Below are 19,985 nucleotides of genomic sequence, written 5' to 3'. Positions count from 1 at the left end.
TACAACCCCGAGCGGCCCAGCCCCGTCCCTTCCGCCCGGCCGGGGCCAGCGAACCACCGGGCCTGAAAGGGTCCCCGGCGCCTAGTCGCCGCGTTCCGGCCTCGGCCCTTCCCCCCTCCCCGGCCGCCCGCGAACTGCCGAGCCGGGTCTGCCCGCCCGCCGGGGCCCGGGGCCGGCTGGGTACCTGAGGGGAGCGGCCCCACTCTTTGTTGAGCGCCGCGCCTGGGACCTACTTCCTCGCCGGCGCCAGCGTCCTGCTTCCAGGCGCCCGCCGGCCGCTCTAGGTTCGGCGCCGTCTCCGCCTCCCGCTGCACCGCACGTTCTCTCGCGGGCGGCGGAGGGGCGTACCGTCGCCGCCGCCGCACCACGTTCTCCACCCGGGGCTGCGTCACCGGGAGACACGTTCCCGGCCAGTGTGGGTCGGCGCCCAGCTGCCCGCCCGAGTACGCCGGCCGCAGGGCCAGAGTGCCGCCCTGAGGCCTGCTCGGGACACGACACTCTCCCGGCCGGGCCGCCGCGCCCCCCGGGCCGGCGCGTCCTTTCCGGGCCCAGGCTCTGCTTCCCACCCTCGGGGCTTAGGGACGCCCCCGGGCATTCGTGGGCCGAAGCGCCTCCGCTAAACCGCCCCCCGCTTTGTCAGGTAATCTTAGAAGGTAACGGCTAGAGGGAGAAGGGTGGGCACGAGGGCGAAGGGAACGCAGCCCTCCCAGTTCAGAAAAGGTACGTTGAGGGCACTGGGCCAGGTGAGAAGTCACCTGGCAGTGGGGCACCAAGGAAGGAGGTGGGGGAGTGGAGTGCCAGATTAACTAAGTCGCGGCACACCCTACTGCACCGTCCTGTTTTGCAAATCATTCTCAGTGATACGAGTTTGAGGCTTCACTGCACGCCTGCGCAACCTGTCTTCTGCTGAGTTTTCCCAAGACATTTCTGAAAGTCTGAATTCCTAGGAAGTCTCGATGGCCTTTATCCCTGTTGGGCACACGCGGTGTCTGAACGCGGGTATCGCTCCTTGGGTCACGAGTTCTGCAGAATCTGAAACAAAGTCAGGGACCACAACCTGGTTCTGGCTCTACCACTTCCTCAGTATGTGATCTGGGACAAGAAAGACATCGTATTTGGCAATGTCTCTGTATCCTTATCTGCAGCTTGAAGAGGATAAGGTTTTGCATCAGACACCCAAGGAAGTGTTTATAAAGCATTTTACAGGATTATAAAAAGGGTTCTCAAAATATAAAAGGTTTTAAAATACTTCATAATGCACAGAATATGGAACAGGAGTTTAGGGAAGTAATTTGGCTGATATTAACAAGCTGTTTTGCAGTTTCAGTTCCAGTCTTGTTCTGAAGGTAGAAATAAAGTTGCCAGTTTGTACACTGACAAAGTTATTTCTAGAGCCCAGTGAAGGTTTGAACAAAAAAGCCAGCTAACACTTGGCCATTGCATTTAGTGACTGAAAAAAATCACAAAAGAGCAAGTTGCAGATGTTGGCTTGCGGCTTTGAACATCCAATTCAATTCCATTCTTGGGCAATGTACTCCTTGTTTTTGATCATTGTAATCAATTGCATAATGTAGAAATTAAATTCACACCTTAACAGGACAGGGAATATATGTATTTTCTTGTGCTCCGTACACAAAGGGCACTTATTTAGGGAACATAAGTAAGCTCAGACTTAACATGCTCTATGGACAAAGCCTATGTGTTTTCTGCATTGAAAAAATTGTTGAAGAACAGTTCCTTCTTTCAGAGCTTCTTGGCACTTGTTTTGGTGGGCAAATACTTTTGGCTTCAATGACTCAAAATCTTTTCAAATGTTCTATTGGTATCCTAGTACTTATTTACTGTCATAGATTTCTTTTTTTCCCCCTTTGATCCTGTAAGCATTGATCCTTTTTCTAGTCTGAAATTTATTTATCCTTACTTATTTATACCTACATTATTCCTCAGAGAATTTGAGGCAGCATACAGAAAATGCATACTATAACATAAGATAAAAATGAGGAAATAGGTATGATGTTAAAGAAAGGAAAAATAAGAAAGCAGAACAATACAGCAAATTGGCCAAAGCAGAGGGTTTTATAGTGTTTTTGAGATCACAGTAAACCAGTTAATTGAGAGAGAGTTACATCTTTTCCTGATACTAAGAGTTTAGGAAAACTTACCTCATGGGCCTTCCTAAAATGAAAACTCTGAATTCCCAGTTTGAAACAAGGATAAATGTTTTTCTGACACTCCTTTAAGCATGTTAGTCTTGAAACACAATGTTTGATTTGAATTAGGCAATAAAAAGTTTGAGGTCATAGGCTTCAACAAGACCCTGGAGTGCAGATACTTTATGCTGCCAGTAATGGCAGATCCACATGCTTTGATCATCAACCCAGAGGTGGCTAGCATGGAAAAAGTCAAGATTTTATGTGGTGGTTAAGAAGTGTCTGCCATAATCGTTCTTTTACTTGTACCACAGTTGTTGCAAGCAAAAAACATCTGCTTTATACTAACTCCAAGAGAATCTTTAGAATTTTTAAATACTGGTTGAGTTAATTTTATCAAGATCAGTGAAGTCATAGCTTGTCTGTTAAATATTTCATGGTTAGTAAAGAAATTCACATTCAATTTCCATAAAATAAACATACAGTGCATAAATTTAAATTTACGTCCTAAACAATTAAGCACATTGTTTCAAGGTTGAAGGTAACATAACAATAAAAAGTTTTCAACTGAGCACAGTAGAGTTTCTTACAAACTACCAAATTTCATAATGCCAAGGTATTGAATAAGTATGGCTTGATATAACTGTCATATATTCTTTGTGTCTTCATAATATCTGACATGTAAATATATTCCATGTTTTCCTGTTATCTACCTAGCAACCTTTTATGGTTTGCTCTATGCTTTATAGTGTTTTGCCCTTCTTTCAAAGTTCTTTAGTAAAATGCTAATTATAATCTGTGGCCTCTTGTTTCAATTTTAGCCGAGGCTTAATTTTTTAAAATTGGGGGACACGGGGACTTCCCTGGCAGTCCAGTGGTTAAGACACTGTGCTTCCACTGCAGGGGGCATGGGTTAGATCCCTGGTCAGGGAACTAAGTTCCCGCATACAGCACAGTGCAGCCAAAAAAAACAGAAAACAAATGAAGGACATAAAATTTTTCAACTTCTGCCTAGGTAAGTTTCACAATTTAGTAACCAAGACAGAATGGCTAGTTAAAACCCTCAAGTGTGACAAAACAGAGCATGAGGACAATAATTTTAGTATGGAACATATAGGCTTAAACAATATAATTTCCTGATGAATCTTCCAACATAAGCTAGTTGCAAAATGTAATTTTATGTGATTGAGCTTTATAGGTTTGTTAAATATAAATCAATTAAATATTGGAAGACATTTGCCATAATTATCATTTGGATTTTTAAATAGTTAAACTATTCTTTCTGTTACTAATGAGGATCAGTTGTCTGTTGAGGCCAAAACTGTGTTTTCAAAGTATAGGAGAATTCTGTTTTGTTCTGGAGAGCAGTAGAACATGTGTCTCATTCAGAATCAGTATCAGGTCATTATAATGGGAGTTTTCAAAAGAAGAGTTGAGGAAGGCAGTGCACATCCTTTTTTTATCCAGCTTGAATTGATCATCTGATATGTAACTTTGATCCCTAGGGTGGTTTTAAAGTTTATATGAGAATTGATACAGGGGTTCCTGTATTCAGCTCAGTTGAAAAGCAACTCTTGGCTTGCTACCAGGGCTCGGCAGATACTAAACACCTGACCACAGGATTCTAAGTGATTTTGTGCTGTGAACTGCTCTTTAGGAACTGGATTTTATCTGATGACTCATAAATTGAACATGGGCAGCAGAATTTCATTGTCAAATGGAAAGGTATATACTGGGGTAGCCTGAGCTGATCTGGAAGGCACAAGTAAAGTACATGGACTAACTTTCATTGTACCTGCCCCTACTTCTTTGCCACCTTTTTTTGAACCCTGTCTTTGGGCTCATGGTCATTTAGCAGAGGAAGGAAAAGCTTGGGCCTGGTTTATTAATGGTCTGGATGATATACTAGCACCAACTAGAAGCATAGAGCCACTGAATTATGGCCCTACTTCATAGTAAAGTGGTCCTGAAAAATAGAGATGAAGAGAAATTTTCCTAGAGGGCATAATTTTGAATAAAACATCTGGTTGTCCTCTGTGTTAGGAATGAAAGATAGCCTGAGGTATGGATCTATACTGATTTATGCACAGTAATTAATAAGCTGGCAATAACTTGGAAAGAAGATGATCAGAAATAAGGAAGTCAGTGGGAGATGTATTATGGATGGAGTCTCAAAATTGACCCGGAATGTGAAAATGTCTGTGAACCATTTGACTGCCCACAAGAGGGCATCCGTCCCAGTAATCAGGTATACAAGATGATCTGTCCTATGGATGTCAGTCAGCCTCTACCTAGTTACCTTAGTACTAGTTCAGTGGGGCCATGTGGCAATAGGAATGGAGGCTAAACACAGATTCAGTGGCATGGGCTTCCACTTGCCAAGGGTAATACGGTTACTGCCTCTATGGTGTATTTAGCTTCCTTATAGCAGAGGCCATTGCAGTGACCCTAGTAAGGTACGATTCCTTAGACCAGTCAGTTACCTGGTGGCAGTTTAATTAAACCAGGTCCCTTTGATTATGGAGGGAAGAGCAGTTTGTCCTCATGGGAATAGATACATAGTCCAGATACAGGTTTACCATCCCTGCTTGGAAAGCTTCTACTAGTACCACAATTATGGACTTACAGAATGCCTTATTTCATCACTATGTATCACAAACAACGTTAAATTTGAGCAAGAAACTCATCTTACTATGAGGAAGTGTGGCAATGGAGTCATGCCCATGAAATTAACTGATCTTTCCTCAAACCCATCACTTAGGAGCATCTAGTATGATACAATGGAGGAAAGTCCTGCTGAAGGATCAGTTGGCTGAGAGATAACCCCTATGAGGATATGATATAGGATTTAACTCCGTAGCCAATATATATTGCCATCTACCCCATATTCAGAATGCATGGGCCGAGGAACCAGGGGGTGGAGGTAGGAGTGACCCTTTTATTATTCCTAATAATTCAGTTGAGGAATTTTTGTCTGTACAACTTTGACTCTAAAACATTGGGCTTGGTGGATCTGAAGGCCCTAGTGCGCAAGGGACAGATACTTTCCCCAGATAACCCAGTCACAGTTCCATTAAATAGGAAGCTGACACTACCACCCAGGCTATATGAGGTGTTCAGACCACTGAGCCAACAGTTAGAGAGGGGTTCATTGTACTGGTTGGGGTGATTGGTCTTAATTACCAAGGGGAAATTGGTTGTTGCTCGACAAAGAGAATAAGGACTATATCTGGAACCCCAGGTATACAGTAGGGTACCTCTTGGTTTTCATATGTCCACAATTACTGAACAATGGGAAACTGCAGCAATCCAGTAAATATAAGACCAGTAAGGACTTGGATCCTATGGGAGTAAAGTTTGGATCACCCTACCAGCTGAGATACTAATGGAGGGTGAGGGGGAAATGGAAGCTATGATTATGACCTTGGGCATTCTGCTCAGAAACAATCCTCTTTCTGTATTATCAGAACCACAATTTTGTGGACCTTTTCTGAGTGGCTATGTCCATTAAAGGACACTGAGACCTTCCCCAATCTTAGGGTGTAAATATCGATTGGCCTAGCCTCATTCCTCTTGTTAAGGGGATGGTTTAGGCTTAGACCATTGTGGACAATGACACATGAGGAAAAGTCTGCTGGAGTGCTTTTTAACAAGGTACACAAGACATAGACATGCCTTTTTCTGTCTCTAGGCATGGCTGTGTGCCTCTGATGACTGGAATGGCAGATGCCGTTTTGGAACTATGGCAGGAGCTTGCATTAGAAAATAAGCCCACACACAGTATGGTAGAATGCAATCTTGGTCCTAGTGAAAAAGTCTGCTTGTATTCTCCAGTATCCATTTCTCTTCTTTCTGTGGTATTAGATTCCCCAAATTTTAGTTAAATACATGGTATATTTATCAACTGTGTGGGACATGTATGGTCAATGGTATTTGAGTTGAGGTGATGTGTGCAACTTCTGAGTTGTACCTGCAGATTGGATATATCCACTTCTTCCTTTTCTTCCTTTCTACATGGCTGGAATGAGGATGTGAATGTCCAAGCAGCCATCTTGGATTACATGATGGAAGTCCCAAGTTAAGGGTGGAAGAAAGTATAAAGAGGCCACCATATTAGTCCTGGATGGCTTACACTCAGATTATTTCATGAGAGAGAAATAAGTGTCTTAAACCACTGTAGTTTTTTTTTACAGCAGCCAATTCTTTATCCTAACTTATCCATGATGATGTTGCACTGATGAATGAACCACCATAAAACCAACCTGTCTTCAAAAAAATTATGTGACAGTAAATGTCCTTTTATTTAAGCCATTTTGAGTTATAGCCAAAAGCATTCTAACTGATATACTTTAACAGGATTGCTAGTTATAGAGGGAAGGAGCAAGTTGGATCATCGATTACTGAAAAACTCCTGATTGAGAGTTTTTTGGGGGAAAATGAGCATGGTGAAGGAACCAATAGAAGAAAAAATAATTGAGGTTATAGGAGGGAGGGGATAATTTTTGGAGTAATATCCCAGAGGAGTCAGGAGGAGAGAGGATCTAGAGTACTAAAGTACAAAAACCTTTTCCTCTTTTTTTCTGATTTAAAATAAACTTGACTTTGACTTTTAAAACACAGCCTTATTGAGATATAACTCACATACCATATAATTCACCAATTTATATAACTGATTTTTAGTATATTCACAGAGTTGAACAGAATTGATTTCAATAAAAATTTTTAAACATTTTTATTACTCCCAAAAGATGCTTTGTATTCAACAGCAATTGCTCCCCAATTTCTCCCCAACCTCCCACCCACCCTCTCTAGCCTTAGGCAACCTTTAATCTACTATCTGTCTCTATAGATTTGTCAATTTGGGGCATTTTATATAAATGGAATCATACAATATGTGGTCTTTGTGACTGGCTTCATTCAGTTAGCATAATGTTTTCAAGGTTCATCCATGGTGTAGCGTTTATCAGTACTTCATTCCTTTTTATGGCTAAATAATATTCCATTGTATGGATATATACCATATTTTGTTTATCCATTGATAGTTATTGGTATTTAGGTTGTTTCCACCTTTTGGCTACTACAAACAATGCTGTTATGAACATTCCTGTACAAGTTTTTGCATGAACATGTGTTTTTCATTTCTTTTGGGTATATATCTATGAGTGGAATTGCTGGGCCAATTGGTAACTCTATATCTAACTTTTTGAGAAGCAGCCAGACTGTTTTCCAAAGTGGCTGTATTCCCACCAGCAGTGCCAGTTTCTCCACATCCTCACCAACACTTTTTGTCTTTCTTTTTGGTTACATTCTGAGGTGATGCCTCATTGCAGTTTTTCAAATTTTGATTTGCATTTCCCTAGTGACTAAAAACATTAAATCATCTTTTCATGTGCTTCTTGGCCATTTGTATATCTTCTTTGGAGAAATGTCTATTTAGAGCCTCTGCCCATTTTTTTTTAATTCAGCTATTTGTGTTTTTACTGTATCATACTGATACCTCAGATTCCAGTTCAATACCACAGGGTTCATTCTGTCCTTCCCCTCTCCTTATTATAACTTCATCTCCAAAAGCAAGAAATCTAGCTCTGATTACCCATGATATATTTGTTCAATTCTAGTGCAAACATAAATAATTTCAGAATTGCTAACCCACGTATGTCCTGGGAGAAAAAAAAATTATGAACTAAAGAGCAATACTTGTATACAGTTTTTGTCTTAGTCTTACAGCATACAATCAAAATGCTATTTTCTAAAGCTCCTCAGGTTTAGAAAACACTTCAGTGTAGTTATGTTATTCCCCTGTAATATAGTTAGGTTCACTTTTTTTTTTTTTTTTACTGTTTGTAATTCCATTTTGAGTTCCTTCCACCCCTAGCCCCATATCCTGATTTATTTTATTTTTTTAATTTAATTTATTTTTTATACAGCAGGTTCTTATTAATCTATTTTATACATATTAATGTATATATGTCAATCCCTATCTCCCAATTCATCCCACCATGATTGATTTTAGTTATTTATTTTGGAGAATGTGAAACATTGCCATGGTTCTAACAGTCAGGGCTTTATGAAAAGGTTACGCTTAGAGAAGCATCAGTCGTCCTAATCCTTACTACCCTATTCCCATTCTTCCATTGCTTCCATCCTATTCCCACTCATCTCCTATAGATAACTTATCTCATTGGTTTCTAGTTTATCCTGTATTTCTTTTGCACAGATGAGCACATACATTTTTTATATGCTTTTCTTTCTTACAGGATGGGTTAAGCATTTGTGCTTTGGGTTTTTTTTTTCCATTTAACAATGTATTCTGGAATTCAGTATGTATCAGTTCATAAAGATCTTCTGTATTCTTTTTTATAGCTACATAGTATTCCATTGTGCACATGTATTATAGTGTATTTAACCACTCTCCTATATATGGGCATTTAGGTTATGTCCAATATATTGCAGTAACAAAAATGCTGCAATAAATTACTCTGTATGTATGTATTTTCATACTGTTGGAGGTATTTCTTTAGAGTAGATTAAACTTATGGTTTTAAAAAATAAATGTGTTCTAACAATGTCCACTGAAAGAGTCTTGAAACAGTGAAATTCCAGCTAGCAGTGAGCACAACTAGCATTCAGATCTTGGTTTCTAAATTCCTTTTCTCATTAAAAGCAGCCAGAGTTTCTTGGAGGAACAGTTAATCCTAGTTCTGAGGCAGGGAAAATACAAGGGAAACTTGAAACATTTTCTTGTGCCAGAAAACAAGGAAAATGATCAAAGACAAATAGGACATGTTAAAAGGACACAGGTGTTAACTTGAAGGAGCTACCATTGGTCAAGTTTAGGGCAATTTGAGCATTAGAAAGAATAATGATGGTAAATGATACAGTGAAGTTTTTTTAGATTTTATGAATCCATGAAGTGAACAGTGGTACTCAACAAACAAAGGTGGCAGAGGAAATGCCAACTACTAAATGTAGAATGTAAAAGAAATGGTATAATTATTTTAAAATCACTAATATAAAGTCACTTCATGCAAGGATGTCAATGGATGCTAAAAACCATTGGATGAAAAAGTTCTTGGTCAAGACATTCACACAGTCTCAAGTATTATCTCACAGATTACTTATTAATTACAGCAGAAAAAGGGTTTTTTGAAAATAAGTTTCTTTCTCAATTAGGAATAGATACTGAATTACATATATAACATTTTGGGGGTGGAATCTACTGTACTCTTTTTTAATGGGATTCACCTGAAAGGGATTTTCAGGCTAGAATGTGAGTTGAGAATTATAGTAAAGAAATACAAGAAAAGCAGAACACGCTTCTTTTTATTCAATGAATTTGTTTTGTAGGTATGGGGTGAGATAATTTCTATCTTCCTATGTTGTCTCATTAGTGTTTAGGGAATGCAACTCTGTTGAACACAGTCCCCTTTAAAACCATAATGTAAACTTTGTTTACAGTGTTCTGAGGTCATAGAACCATTAACTGAAATATGAAATGCATAAGATTTGGCAGTGGTGAGTGAGAGACTTTGGTTTTTGACATATTGATTTTGAAGTGTCAGTAGGAAAACAAACTGAAGATGACCTCAGGCAGTTATAAATTCAGCTCTGGAATGATGATTATCTCTCCTCAAGAGAGCTTGAGACTAGAAGAGACATTTGGGAATCAACAGCATGGATGGAGGTCCTGTCTGAAGCCATCATAGTAAATTACATTGAGGGGACACAGAGTGAAGAGTTGCTTATGATGAGGAGTAAACAGAGACCAAGGATCTGGTAATTAAGAAGCTAGCAGTAATCTCCTAGGCAGAACTGATCTGTGTAGAGTATGGGCAACAACCACATGCAGGTGAAAACTGTGTGAGGAATGGGATGATGGTGTCTTCAGGGTCAGGTAGCATGAAGGGACAGTGTTTCTAGGACATTGAAAATTAAGTTTATAGGGAAAGAGGAAGAAACCAGTGAAAAGGGAGAGATTGAGAATTTTTTTTAAAGTATTTACTGCCTTTTGCTTTCAAAATTGTCTGCAACCTTTGTTACTGCCAAGGCTCTTCCAGATTATATAGTATGACTTTACTTAGAATATTTGTCAGTATAACGCCAGGTGATATCTCTGCAAATGTAGTGGGAAATTTTGCCCACTAGAATGGAGTTAGTTACAGATTATGGTGAATCTCCAGCTTTCATTTATCTTGATCTTAATCTAAATTTGCTATCCTAATTTTAAGACAGGCCTGTTCAGTATACAGGTACAAAAATGCATGATACCCTCTTTACTAGTGTGACCTTGCTTTTAAGTTAGGGAGGAAATGGTACCTGGTAGATAAACGCAGATTTTTAAAATTTCTTTGGCTATGTAAATGTTGCCAGCATGTTTCTACTAATATTTAACTGGTCTAGGAAACAGGTATTTGAACATACAGAATCATGCAGTATACTGGTTTGTGTTATTTCTGACTGTATAATGCTGTTAAATTCTTTGAGAGTGTGTAAGGGGGTGCTATTTATTTGTATGTTTTTTCCATCGAAAATGTTGCAGTACATTGTCTGTCACTGTCTTCAGGCTCTGGGGATGGGCTGAGGTAGGGAGGGTGTGACGCTGGTATTTGTGTGAACTTGGGCTTGTGATGCTGAGCTTGGTTCATCCCTTTCTCCTCCCTTCTCCTCCCCACTCCTTCCCACCAGCGCCACAGCAACATCCTCAGAGTCTGAGTGAACTGCGCCCAGCGCGGGCACAGAGCCTCCCACCGCCAGCAACCTGCGGCCGGGAGAAGAGCGAGCGCCGTGACAGCGCCCCACCGCCACCAGTCCCCGGACCACCATGGCGAAGAACCGCAGGGACAGAAACAGTTGGGGTGAGTAGCGTATGGTGACTTCTGCAGCCTGCACGGGGACGTGCCCTCCGCCTTCTGCTTCTGGAGACGAGGAGGGCCAAGGGCTGCTCGGCGCCAGCATCCAAGGCTGGGAGATGGCCACCGCCGAGCGGCTCCCTGTCGGGCGGGAGGAACGGTGGCCGAGCGGGACCCGTGGAACCGGCATCTGGCTGTGGGGCGAAGGGGCGAAGGCTGCAGCCAAGCGCAGGCCGGAGATTCCCGCTTCTCCCCACCTTCCCCACCCCACCCCACCCCACCCCAGTCCTCCTCCTCCCAGCATTTGGACAGCACCCACCCGGTCGCCTCCGGGGGATTCGCCGGTTCCGCTTTAGCGAAAGGAGGTGGGCAGGAAGGGCGAGGGTGGTGGGCAGGGGGCGGTGGTTACAGGAGAGGGGCGGAGATCGCCCACCCCTTCCCCACGAGCTGCGGGCTCCCCGGCCTTGCAGGGCTCGGACTCCTGGCTGGCGGGCAGGCTGGTAGGCAGCGTTGGAACAATGAGGCGGAGCGCGCCGGGCCCAGGTCTGACCTTTGCCAACCCGAGCGACGCCTGAGAAGGGGTGCCGCTTGGGAATCCCCTAAGGCTGCGGTACTCATTTTCATCTGGGGGTTGGGTGGGGAATTTGGGAAGAAGGGGAGCAAAGTTGTGGTTTCCAGTCTTCCGCCCCACCCCGACCTGGTACCCCATTCAGGCCAGCCCTAAGGGTGGCATTGTTCTCAGATTTTACCTTTTGGAGATGCAGGGCTCATGATTCAGCATCAGGCCGAGGGGAGGGGGAAGGAGAGGCTAGGCCCAGTGGGTTCACGCCGCGAGTGGGAGGGCGGTGCTCACGCAGGCGGAGAAGAGAGGGCGCAGTGATGCAGGAGAAATCGCAGCCCCGCCCGCTCTGCTGCTCCAGACTGGGTGCGGACGGACGGTTAGTGTGGGCAGGTTGGGCGTCTTTTTCCTCTTTGGGCTCCCGACTTCTTCCAGCCACAGTGAACCCACTGCCATCTTAGGGCATTTTATTATCTGCACCAGAGCAGATCTCAGACCAGTGTGGCTTAGTGGGCAGAGAAGTAGTTTGTTCATTAGCTTTGAATTGTTATCTGGAAAGTTTACAGGCACTAGGAGTTCAGGGCTCCTTGATTGACTCTCTTCCGTGTCTCAGTGAGATCTCTTCTATAACTGTCCATCAGATTGAGAGGTATAAATTTTAATTAGTTATTTTGGTTATCTTTTATGAAAATTGATTATCTTTTATCAAAAGATCATATTTTTCCTTGCCTCTGATTGGTCACAGGAGCAGCTTAACTCCCAAGTAGGCAAAGTCTACATTTGAGAGATTATCCAGCATTTATGGTAGATGCGGGGAGTTGGAGCAGGGAGGTCTGTCTTTAGTTGTCCGAGTTCAAGAGAAATCGGTTCCATTTTCTGATATCACCAAATCCCAATTTTAGTAGGCGTGACTACTGCAATAACACCGTTTTGTTTGCTTCTTCTGAAATATGGGTAAACTTTTTCAGAGTGTCCCCTTTCCATCCTTTCCCTTGGCCTCCAGAATAGGAGTTTCTTGAATAGTCACAGTTAAGGTGTGTATGTTCAAGTCAATTTTGGTCTTAATCTCTGTGCACTGTTGACTCAACCCTGTTAATAGACAGGCATGTGAAAATTTATTCTGACGATTAAAATTTTTCTCCGTCACGAAGCTTTGGATCATTATTTTTCAGTATTGCCTTTGGTTACAAATTTCTTATGTAGTGGAGGTTTTTTCTTTCTTGAGAATGTGGTTCTCAAATAGGATTTGCATAAAAATCACACTGGGAACTTATTAGAAATGCAGATTCCCACATCTTCGAGCCAGAGCTTTTGCCTCAGTACATCTGAAATAAGGTCTAGGAATCTGCCTTTTATTAGCATTTTAGGTGATTGAGAAGCAGATCATCTTTGGATGTTACCTTCAGAAACACTGTCTTATTTACATTTGATAGAAACGTATTCTAGGCAGTTTACCCAGAAGTCATGAAAAGACTTGTGAGTCAAGTGATGAATTAAGAAAAGAAATACCACAGTTACTATGTGTTCACTGGAAATTTCACAGAAAAGAAATAGTGGAATTGTGGGGTCTTATCTTGATGTTCTATGGAAATGCTTTACTACTCAGATTTTTCTTTGCTGTAAAGTGTATATGACATAAATGACTTAGAAAATGTAGCATATGGAGTAGGACATAGTAGAAGTTTTTGGCAAAGATGTTAGCCATGTCTGTCTTGATTCCATTTTATTACCAGCATCTAGTACAATGCCTAACATGTAATAGGCATTTAATAATAACAACTAACATCACTGAGCTAATATATGAAGTAGGTATTATAATCCTCATTTTACATATTAAAAGGTAAATAATAGAGCTAGGACTCCAACTCTGGCAGTTTGACTTGATTCTTTTGCCATCACCAGTATTTTGTTGAATGGATAATACTTTCTGCATTGTTTAGAACTATAGTTTTCAAGACACATTCATCTGCATTATTGCATTTGATCTTTAGCCTCCTAAGTTGTCAAGACATATTCCCTGTTTGCAGATGAAAAAACTGAGTCTCAGGTAGGTTAAATAACTTGGTGAAAGTCACATAGTATTTAGTAAGTTAAAGGACTGAGATTAGAACCTAGAGTTGTCTTCTAATTTATTTTCTATAACATAATGCTATGGAATGTTTTTATGTTTAATGGGGCATGGTGTGAGGTTAATAGAGAAAACAGGCCCTCATAGAAGGCAGAGGTCTCTGATGAGAAAAAAACTCAGGTGATAGCTTAGAAAGGAAGACAGTAAACTGACCTTATCATCTAGCTAAATACATATTTTTCAGAGGAGTTAGAAATCAAAGGGCAGAGGGGAAAGCTAAACTATCCAGAATTGGAAAATACAGGATTTCCAAGAAAAGTGCAAGAGAGATACTTGCAAAATTTGTAAGGGGGACCTAAAGTTCAGATAAGGGCCCTATAGGACGAATAACAGGTATTATTTTTATCTGAGTGGTCAGAGAGCTGTTAGGTCCTACAGGGGCCATGGAAGCTAGAAAACAGAAAATCATCTCTGCTGACACCCAGAGTTGGGTGGTGTTTGAGGATCATACCCATACATACAACTGGGAAGCAAATCTGTGCTTCCAAAACTGAGAATCCCACCACCTGTACCTGGATCTACACTGAACTAGAAGTTTGAATAAATTTAAGCATTTAAAAGTCAATTCTTGGGCTTCCCTGGTGGTGCAGTGGTTGAGAGTCCGCCTGCCGATGCAGGGGACACGGGTTGTGCCCCGGTCCAGGAAGATCCCACATGCTGCGGAGTGGCTAGGCCCGTGAGCCATGGCCGCTGAGCCTGCACGTCCGGAGCCTGTGCTCCGCAACGGGAGAGGCCACAGCAGTGAGAGGCCCGCGTACCGAAAAAAAAAAAAAAAAAAAGTCAATTCTTCAAAGGTAGGCATTATTATCCTTATTTTAATATATAAGGAATCTGACACACAGAGGGTATAACTTCCCAGAGGTTTGATAATTTATGTTATAGACCTAGGATTTAAATTTAGGGTTGTTTGTTTACCGGGTCCATGTGATAAGGACAAGGAATTAAAATAGAATCCAATAAGTGCCACAACAAGCCTGTCTAGGCTTAAGCTGGTATGAGAAATCAATGCTCTATAAACTTGATCGCTTTGGACTAGAAAAGAAGGCAAAGAATATGCTAGTATATGGAAGACAAAGGAGACAGATGAATATCAGAAACAGTAGCCCAGAAAGCAGTCTTTCAATGTTGGGCTTAGAGTTTAAGTACTCCCAGAAACAAAACAGAAGTGTACCCGTTTTTATTTATTTGTTTTTGTTAATCACAGTTGCTTAAAAACTTGGGATGCCACCTGGTAATTTGAGTTTTCAGCAATGTAACAGAAACTGTTGGTGCAATATTGCTTTAGAAGAAGAATATTTGCACTAAAGTGTCAGCTTTTCCTCCCCTTTAAAAAAAACTCTTAGCTTCACAGTAAGTGTAGGAAACGTCTATTTGTTGAAAAGGCATTTGCTGAAAATTAATTTTTAGGTTTCTGTTTTTGTTTTTTGAAGAAAGGTTAAAAACAATCTTGATTATAGTAATCCCCTGATCTTTTTTTTCCAATTGACTGTATTCTGTTTTCCTTGGAATGAGACCCTTTGTCCCTTTGTACTTGCCTCATTTTCTATATATCTGTTCCTCCTGAAACAAAATAAAATTTCTATTGGGTCATACATGTACTTCCCCTACAGACTCTTCCCTCCACATTATTCTAATTTAATTTGCCTTCCCTACATATTTTTTCATATATATTTTTCATATATATATATATATATATTTTTTTTTTTTTTTTTTTTTGCGGTACGCGGGCCTCTCCCTGTTGTGGCCTCTCCCGTTGCGGAGCACAGGCTCCGGACGCGCAGGCTCAGCGGCCACGGCTCACGGGCCCAGCCGCTCCGCGGATCTTCCCGGACCGGAGCACGAACCCGCGTCCCCTGCATCAGCAGGCGGACTCTCAACCTCTGCGCCACCAGGGAAGCCCCCATATATATATATTTTATACTTTATATCTGTTTACCTTGTCTTGATGGCTCTTGGGTTATATCTTTCCTCCATTTCAAACTCTGTAGCCTTTATTATCTTTAGAAACCAGTGACTAGACTGTAAGTGTAACCTGTGATCATCGGGAAAATGATTTACTGTGAGAAACTTTAGTCATAAAAAATAGTTGCATATTTTTAAAGTTGGAGGCTCTTTTACATAAAAATTATTCTATAAAAATGTCTATATATACAAAAAAGTAAAACAGATGTTCAATTTTAAAAAGTATAGTAATGAGCACCTGTATCCCCGCTCCCCAGCTGAAAAAATAGAACTTTATCAATATTTTGACACTGCTTGTGTGCCCCTCCTTTATGGCAACATCTCATTATAAATACTTTAATAAATTTGGTGTTTCTCATTTCCTGATCATTTTATATACATATTATATATATGTATGTGTGTATATATGTAACATATATCACTAAATTATATATTATTTAGTTTTACATTTTTTTTTTTTTTTTTTGCGATACGCGGGCCTCTCCCGTTGCGGAGCACAGGCTCCGGACGCGCAGGCTCAGCGGCCATGGCTCACGGGCCTAGCTGCTCCGCGGCATGTGGGATCTTCCCAGACCGGGGCATGAACCCGTGTCCCCTGCATCGGCAGGCGGCCTCTCAACCACTGCGCCACCAGGGAAGCCCCAGTTTTACATTTTTAAGACCCTAAAATAAATGGAATCTAGCGTATACATTTTTCCACAAAGTATTTTGTTTACTTACAATACCCACACTTGGTATTATAATAGATGTGAAATGATATCTCACTATGGTTTAAATCTGTGTTTTACTGATTACCAATGAGGTGTGAGTATATTTTCATACATTTATTAACCATTACTATTTCCTACTCTGCCTATTTGCCCTTTGTTGATCTTTTGTCAGGTTATTTGTCCTTTGCTACTTTGTGATATGACTTTGCTCTCTTGATGGTATATTTTAGTAAACAGAAATTTTATATTTAAAAATAGTTAATTTAATATTTTCCTTTATGGTTTGTGCTCTTTGTATTTTAAGAAATCTTCCTCTACCTCAAAGTTATAAAATTTTCTCCTATAATATTTGGTTTTAAAATTTTGCATGTCTCTTTTTTATCATTTTTTTAAAATTGTGGTAAAATACACATAAAATTTACCATCTTAACCATTTTTAGGTGTGCAGCTCAGTAGTGCTAAGTACATCATGTTGTTGTACAACCACCACTGCCGTCCATCTCCAGAATTCTTTTCATCTTGCAAAGCATCTGTACCCATTAAACACTAACTCCCTATTCCCTCCTCCGCCAGCCCCTGGCAGCCATCATTCTGCTTTCTGCCTCTGTGATATTGACTGCTCTAAGTATCTCATATAAGTGGAATCAAGTATTTGTCTTTTTATGACTGGTTTATTTCACTTAGCATAGAATCCTTAAGTTTCATCCATGTTGTAGCATATGTCAGAATTTTCTTCCTTTTTAAAACTGAGTAACATTTCAGTGACTGTATATACCACATTTTGCTTATCCATCTGTCAATAAACACTTATGTTGCTTCCACATTTTGGCATCTGTAAATAATGCTCTTATGAACATGGGTGTTCAAATACATCTCTTTGAGACCTGCTTTCAATTCTTCGGGTATATACCTAGAAGTAGAACTGCTGAATCATATAGTAGTTATAGTTTTAATTTTTTGAGGAGCTGTCATACTGTATTCCACAGTGGCTGTACCATTTTACTTTCCCATTAATAGTGCACAAAGGTTGTAATTCCTCTACATCCTCACCAGCACTTGTTCTTTTCTGTTTTCTTGAATAGTAGCCATCCTGATAGGTGCGAGGTGGTATCTCATTGTAGTTTTTATTTGCATTTCATTTCCTAATTTCTCTTGTTTATTTCTTCTTTGATTCATTGGATGTTTATGAGTGTGCTGCTTAATTTCCACAGATTTGTGAATTTTCCAGTTTTACTTCTGTTACTCATCTCTAACTTCATTCCATTGTGGGTTAGAGAAGATATTTTTTATATGATATCTGTCTTTTAAAAATCCACTGAGACTTAATTTGTGGTTAGCATATGATCTTGTGGTCTAGCATATGATCTATCCTAGAGAATGTCGTATATATACTTGAGAAGAATGTGTATTCTGTTGTTGGGTAGAATGTTCTATATAAGTCTGTTAGACCTAGTTGATTTACCGTGTTGTTCAGATTCTCTGTTTCCTTGCCTATCTTCTGTTTGATTGTTCTATCCATTATGAGTGTGGGGTATTGAAGTCTCCAACTTAACACTTCACATATTTTGATGGCCTGTTATTAAATGTATAAATGTTTATAATTGTTATATCTTCTTGATGCATTGAACCTTTATTAATATATAATGTCCCTCTTTGTTTCGACTTTTTGAGTTAAAGTCTATTTTGTCCGCATTTACCATTAGAATTGGAATATCTTTTTCCATCCTTTCACTTTCAACCTATTTGTGTCTTTGGATCCAAAATGAATCTCTTGTAGACAACATGTAGCTGGATCATATTTTTTTATTCATTATACCAGTCTCTGTCTTTTGATTGGAGAGCTTAATCCATTTACATTAATGTAACTTACTGATAAGGAGGGATTTACTTCTGTCATTTTGCTATTTATTTTCTATATGCCTTATAGCTTTTTTGTTCTTTATTCTTGGCTTTTGGCTTTCAAGTTCTTTGGAAAGCCCAGTTGGGATTTTTTAAATTAAAATTGCATCCAAGTTGTAGATTAGTTTGATAGAATCAAGATTTTTACTATATTAAATATTCCTATCCATGTACATGGCACATTCCTTCATTTATTTAGCTTTTGTTTCTTGATGTCTTGCAGTAGTTTAAAAACTCTCCTTGAATGGCCTGCTTATCATTTGTTAGTTTTGCTCTTATGTTCCTTACATATTTTGTTGTTATGATATTTTCCTCTATTACAATCATCCCTCAGTATCTGTGGGATATTCGTTCCAGGACCTTCTGCAGATGCCAAAACTGACAGATGCTCAAGTCCTATAGTCTGCCCTTCATATTTGTGGGTTCTGCTTAGGCAGAGTCAGCCAACCACGAATTGTAAACATAGTGTATGATTCACAGTTGGTTGAATCCACTGATGCAGAACCTGCCAGCATGGAGGGCCAACTGTGTATTTATTGAAAAAAATCCACGTGTAAGTGGACCTGTGCAATTCAAACCTGTGTTGTTCAAGTATCAACTGTATGTGTGTATATATATATATATATATATATATATATATATATATATTTATATTTATATATATTTGGCTATTAATAGTGTATAAAATGCAGTCAGCTTTTACATATTTATCTTATATCTAGGAACCTAATTAAACTATCTTATTAATTCAGCTAAATTGCCTGTTGATTTTTTAGGGTTTTGTACATAAGGAAACCTATCATCTGCAGTAGTTATTGCTTTGTTCATTCCTTTTAATCTTTGTCTTTTATGTCTTTTTCCTGTCTTAATCAGATTAAGAATGTTCTCCTTTATTCCTAAGTAATATATTTTTTTAAATCATCACTGCATATTGAATTATAATAACTGCTTTTTCTGTAATTATTGAAATAATCATATGACTTTTATTCTTTAATTTTTTAATATGTTTAATTATAAGATCTTCTTTGTTGAAGTGATCTTGCATTCCTGGAATAAACCGAGGCTAGACATACTGTATTACCTTTTTAAATACACTGCTGGATTTGCTAATCTTTTAAAGATATTTCCAAGCACGTTTACAACTAATTTTCTTTTTTTATACTTTTCTTTTCTGACTTTGGTATCAAGGTTATATTAACTTTATAAAATGAGTGGGGGGAAATTTTTTTTCTTTTCTCTTTGATTCTCTAGAAGTGTTTATATGAGATTAGAATGATCCAGTGTGGGAAAACTAGTCTATTAAACCATCTGGACCTCCTGTCTTCTTTTAGTAAGATTCTGAACTATTGATTCAACTTCTGTATTGGTTATAGAACAATTAAAGCTTTCTATTTCTTCTTGAGTCAGATTTAATAATTTATATTTTTCTTGGAATTTGTCCATTTTGTCAACTTGGCATGAGATGGTTCTTAATTTTCTATTATTTTCTCTGCTGAATTTTATCTGTGTCTTCCTTATTATATCTTTTATCGTTAATCTCTCCTTTGTCTCTTTTATATTTACCTAATTTCTGTTTATCTCTGTCATTTCCTTCTTGTACTTTCTTTGGTTTCATTCTATATTCTCTTTTTAACTTAAAAAAAATGTTGGACGCTGAGCTCATTTATTTTGAGCTTGCCTTCTTTTTCTAATATATGCATTTAGGGCTATAGGTTTTCTCTAAATATC

The 19,985-nt window shown here is 39.6% G+C and overlaps 2 protein-coding genes across 2 annotated transcripts in view; one reads left to right on the top strand and one right to left on the bottom strand.

The window, feature by feature from the left end:
* The window catches only part of MAP4K5 (mitogen-activated protein kinase kinase kinase kinase 5), a 137,992-nt gene extending 137,670 nt beyond the window's left edge, over nucleotides 1–322 (bottom strand). Inside the window, exon 1 of the mRNA XM_082832394.1 lies at nucleotides 185–322. The gene's annotated coding sequence lies outside the window, so the exon portion shown is untranslated. The remainder of the gene's footprint in view (nucleotides 1–184) is intronic.
* A 10,649-nt stretch (nucleotides 323–10,971) lies between these two features.
* The window catches only part of ATL1 (atlastin GTPase 1), a gene marked incomplete at both ends in the record, with an annotated part of 77,764 nt that continues 68,750 nt past the window's right edge, over nucleotides 10,972–19,985 (top strand). The window contains one exon of the mRNA XM_082832358.1: nucleotides 10,972–11,005. Within this exon, the coding sequence (XP_082688484.1) occupies nucleotides 10,972–11,005 (34 nt within the window). The remainder of the gene's footprint in view (nucleotides 11,006–19,985) is intronic.

Source organism: Leucopleurus acutus (assembly GCF_964270905.1).
Source record: "Leucopleurus acutus genome assembly, chromosome: 1".
Taxonomy (NCBI): Eukaryota; Metazoa; Chordata; class Mammalia; order Artiodactyla; family Delphinidae; genus Leucopleurus; species Leucopleurus acutus.
This window is presented reverse-complemented; position numbering and strand designations above follow the sequence as displayed.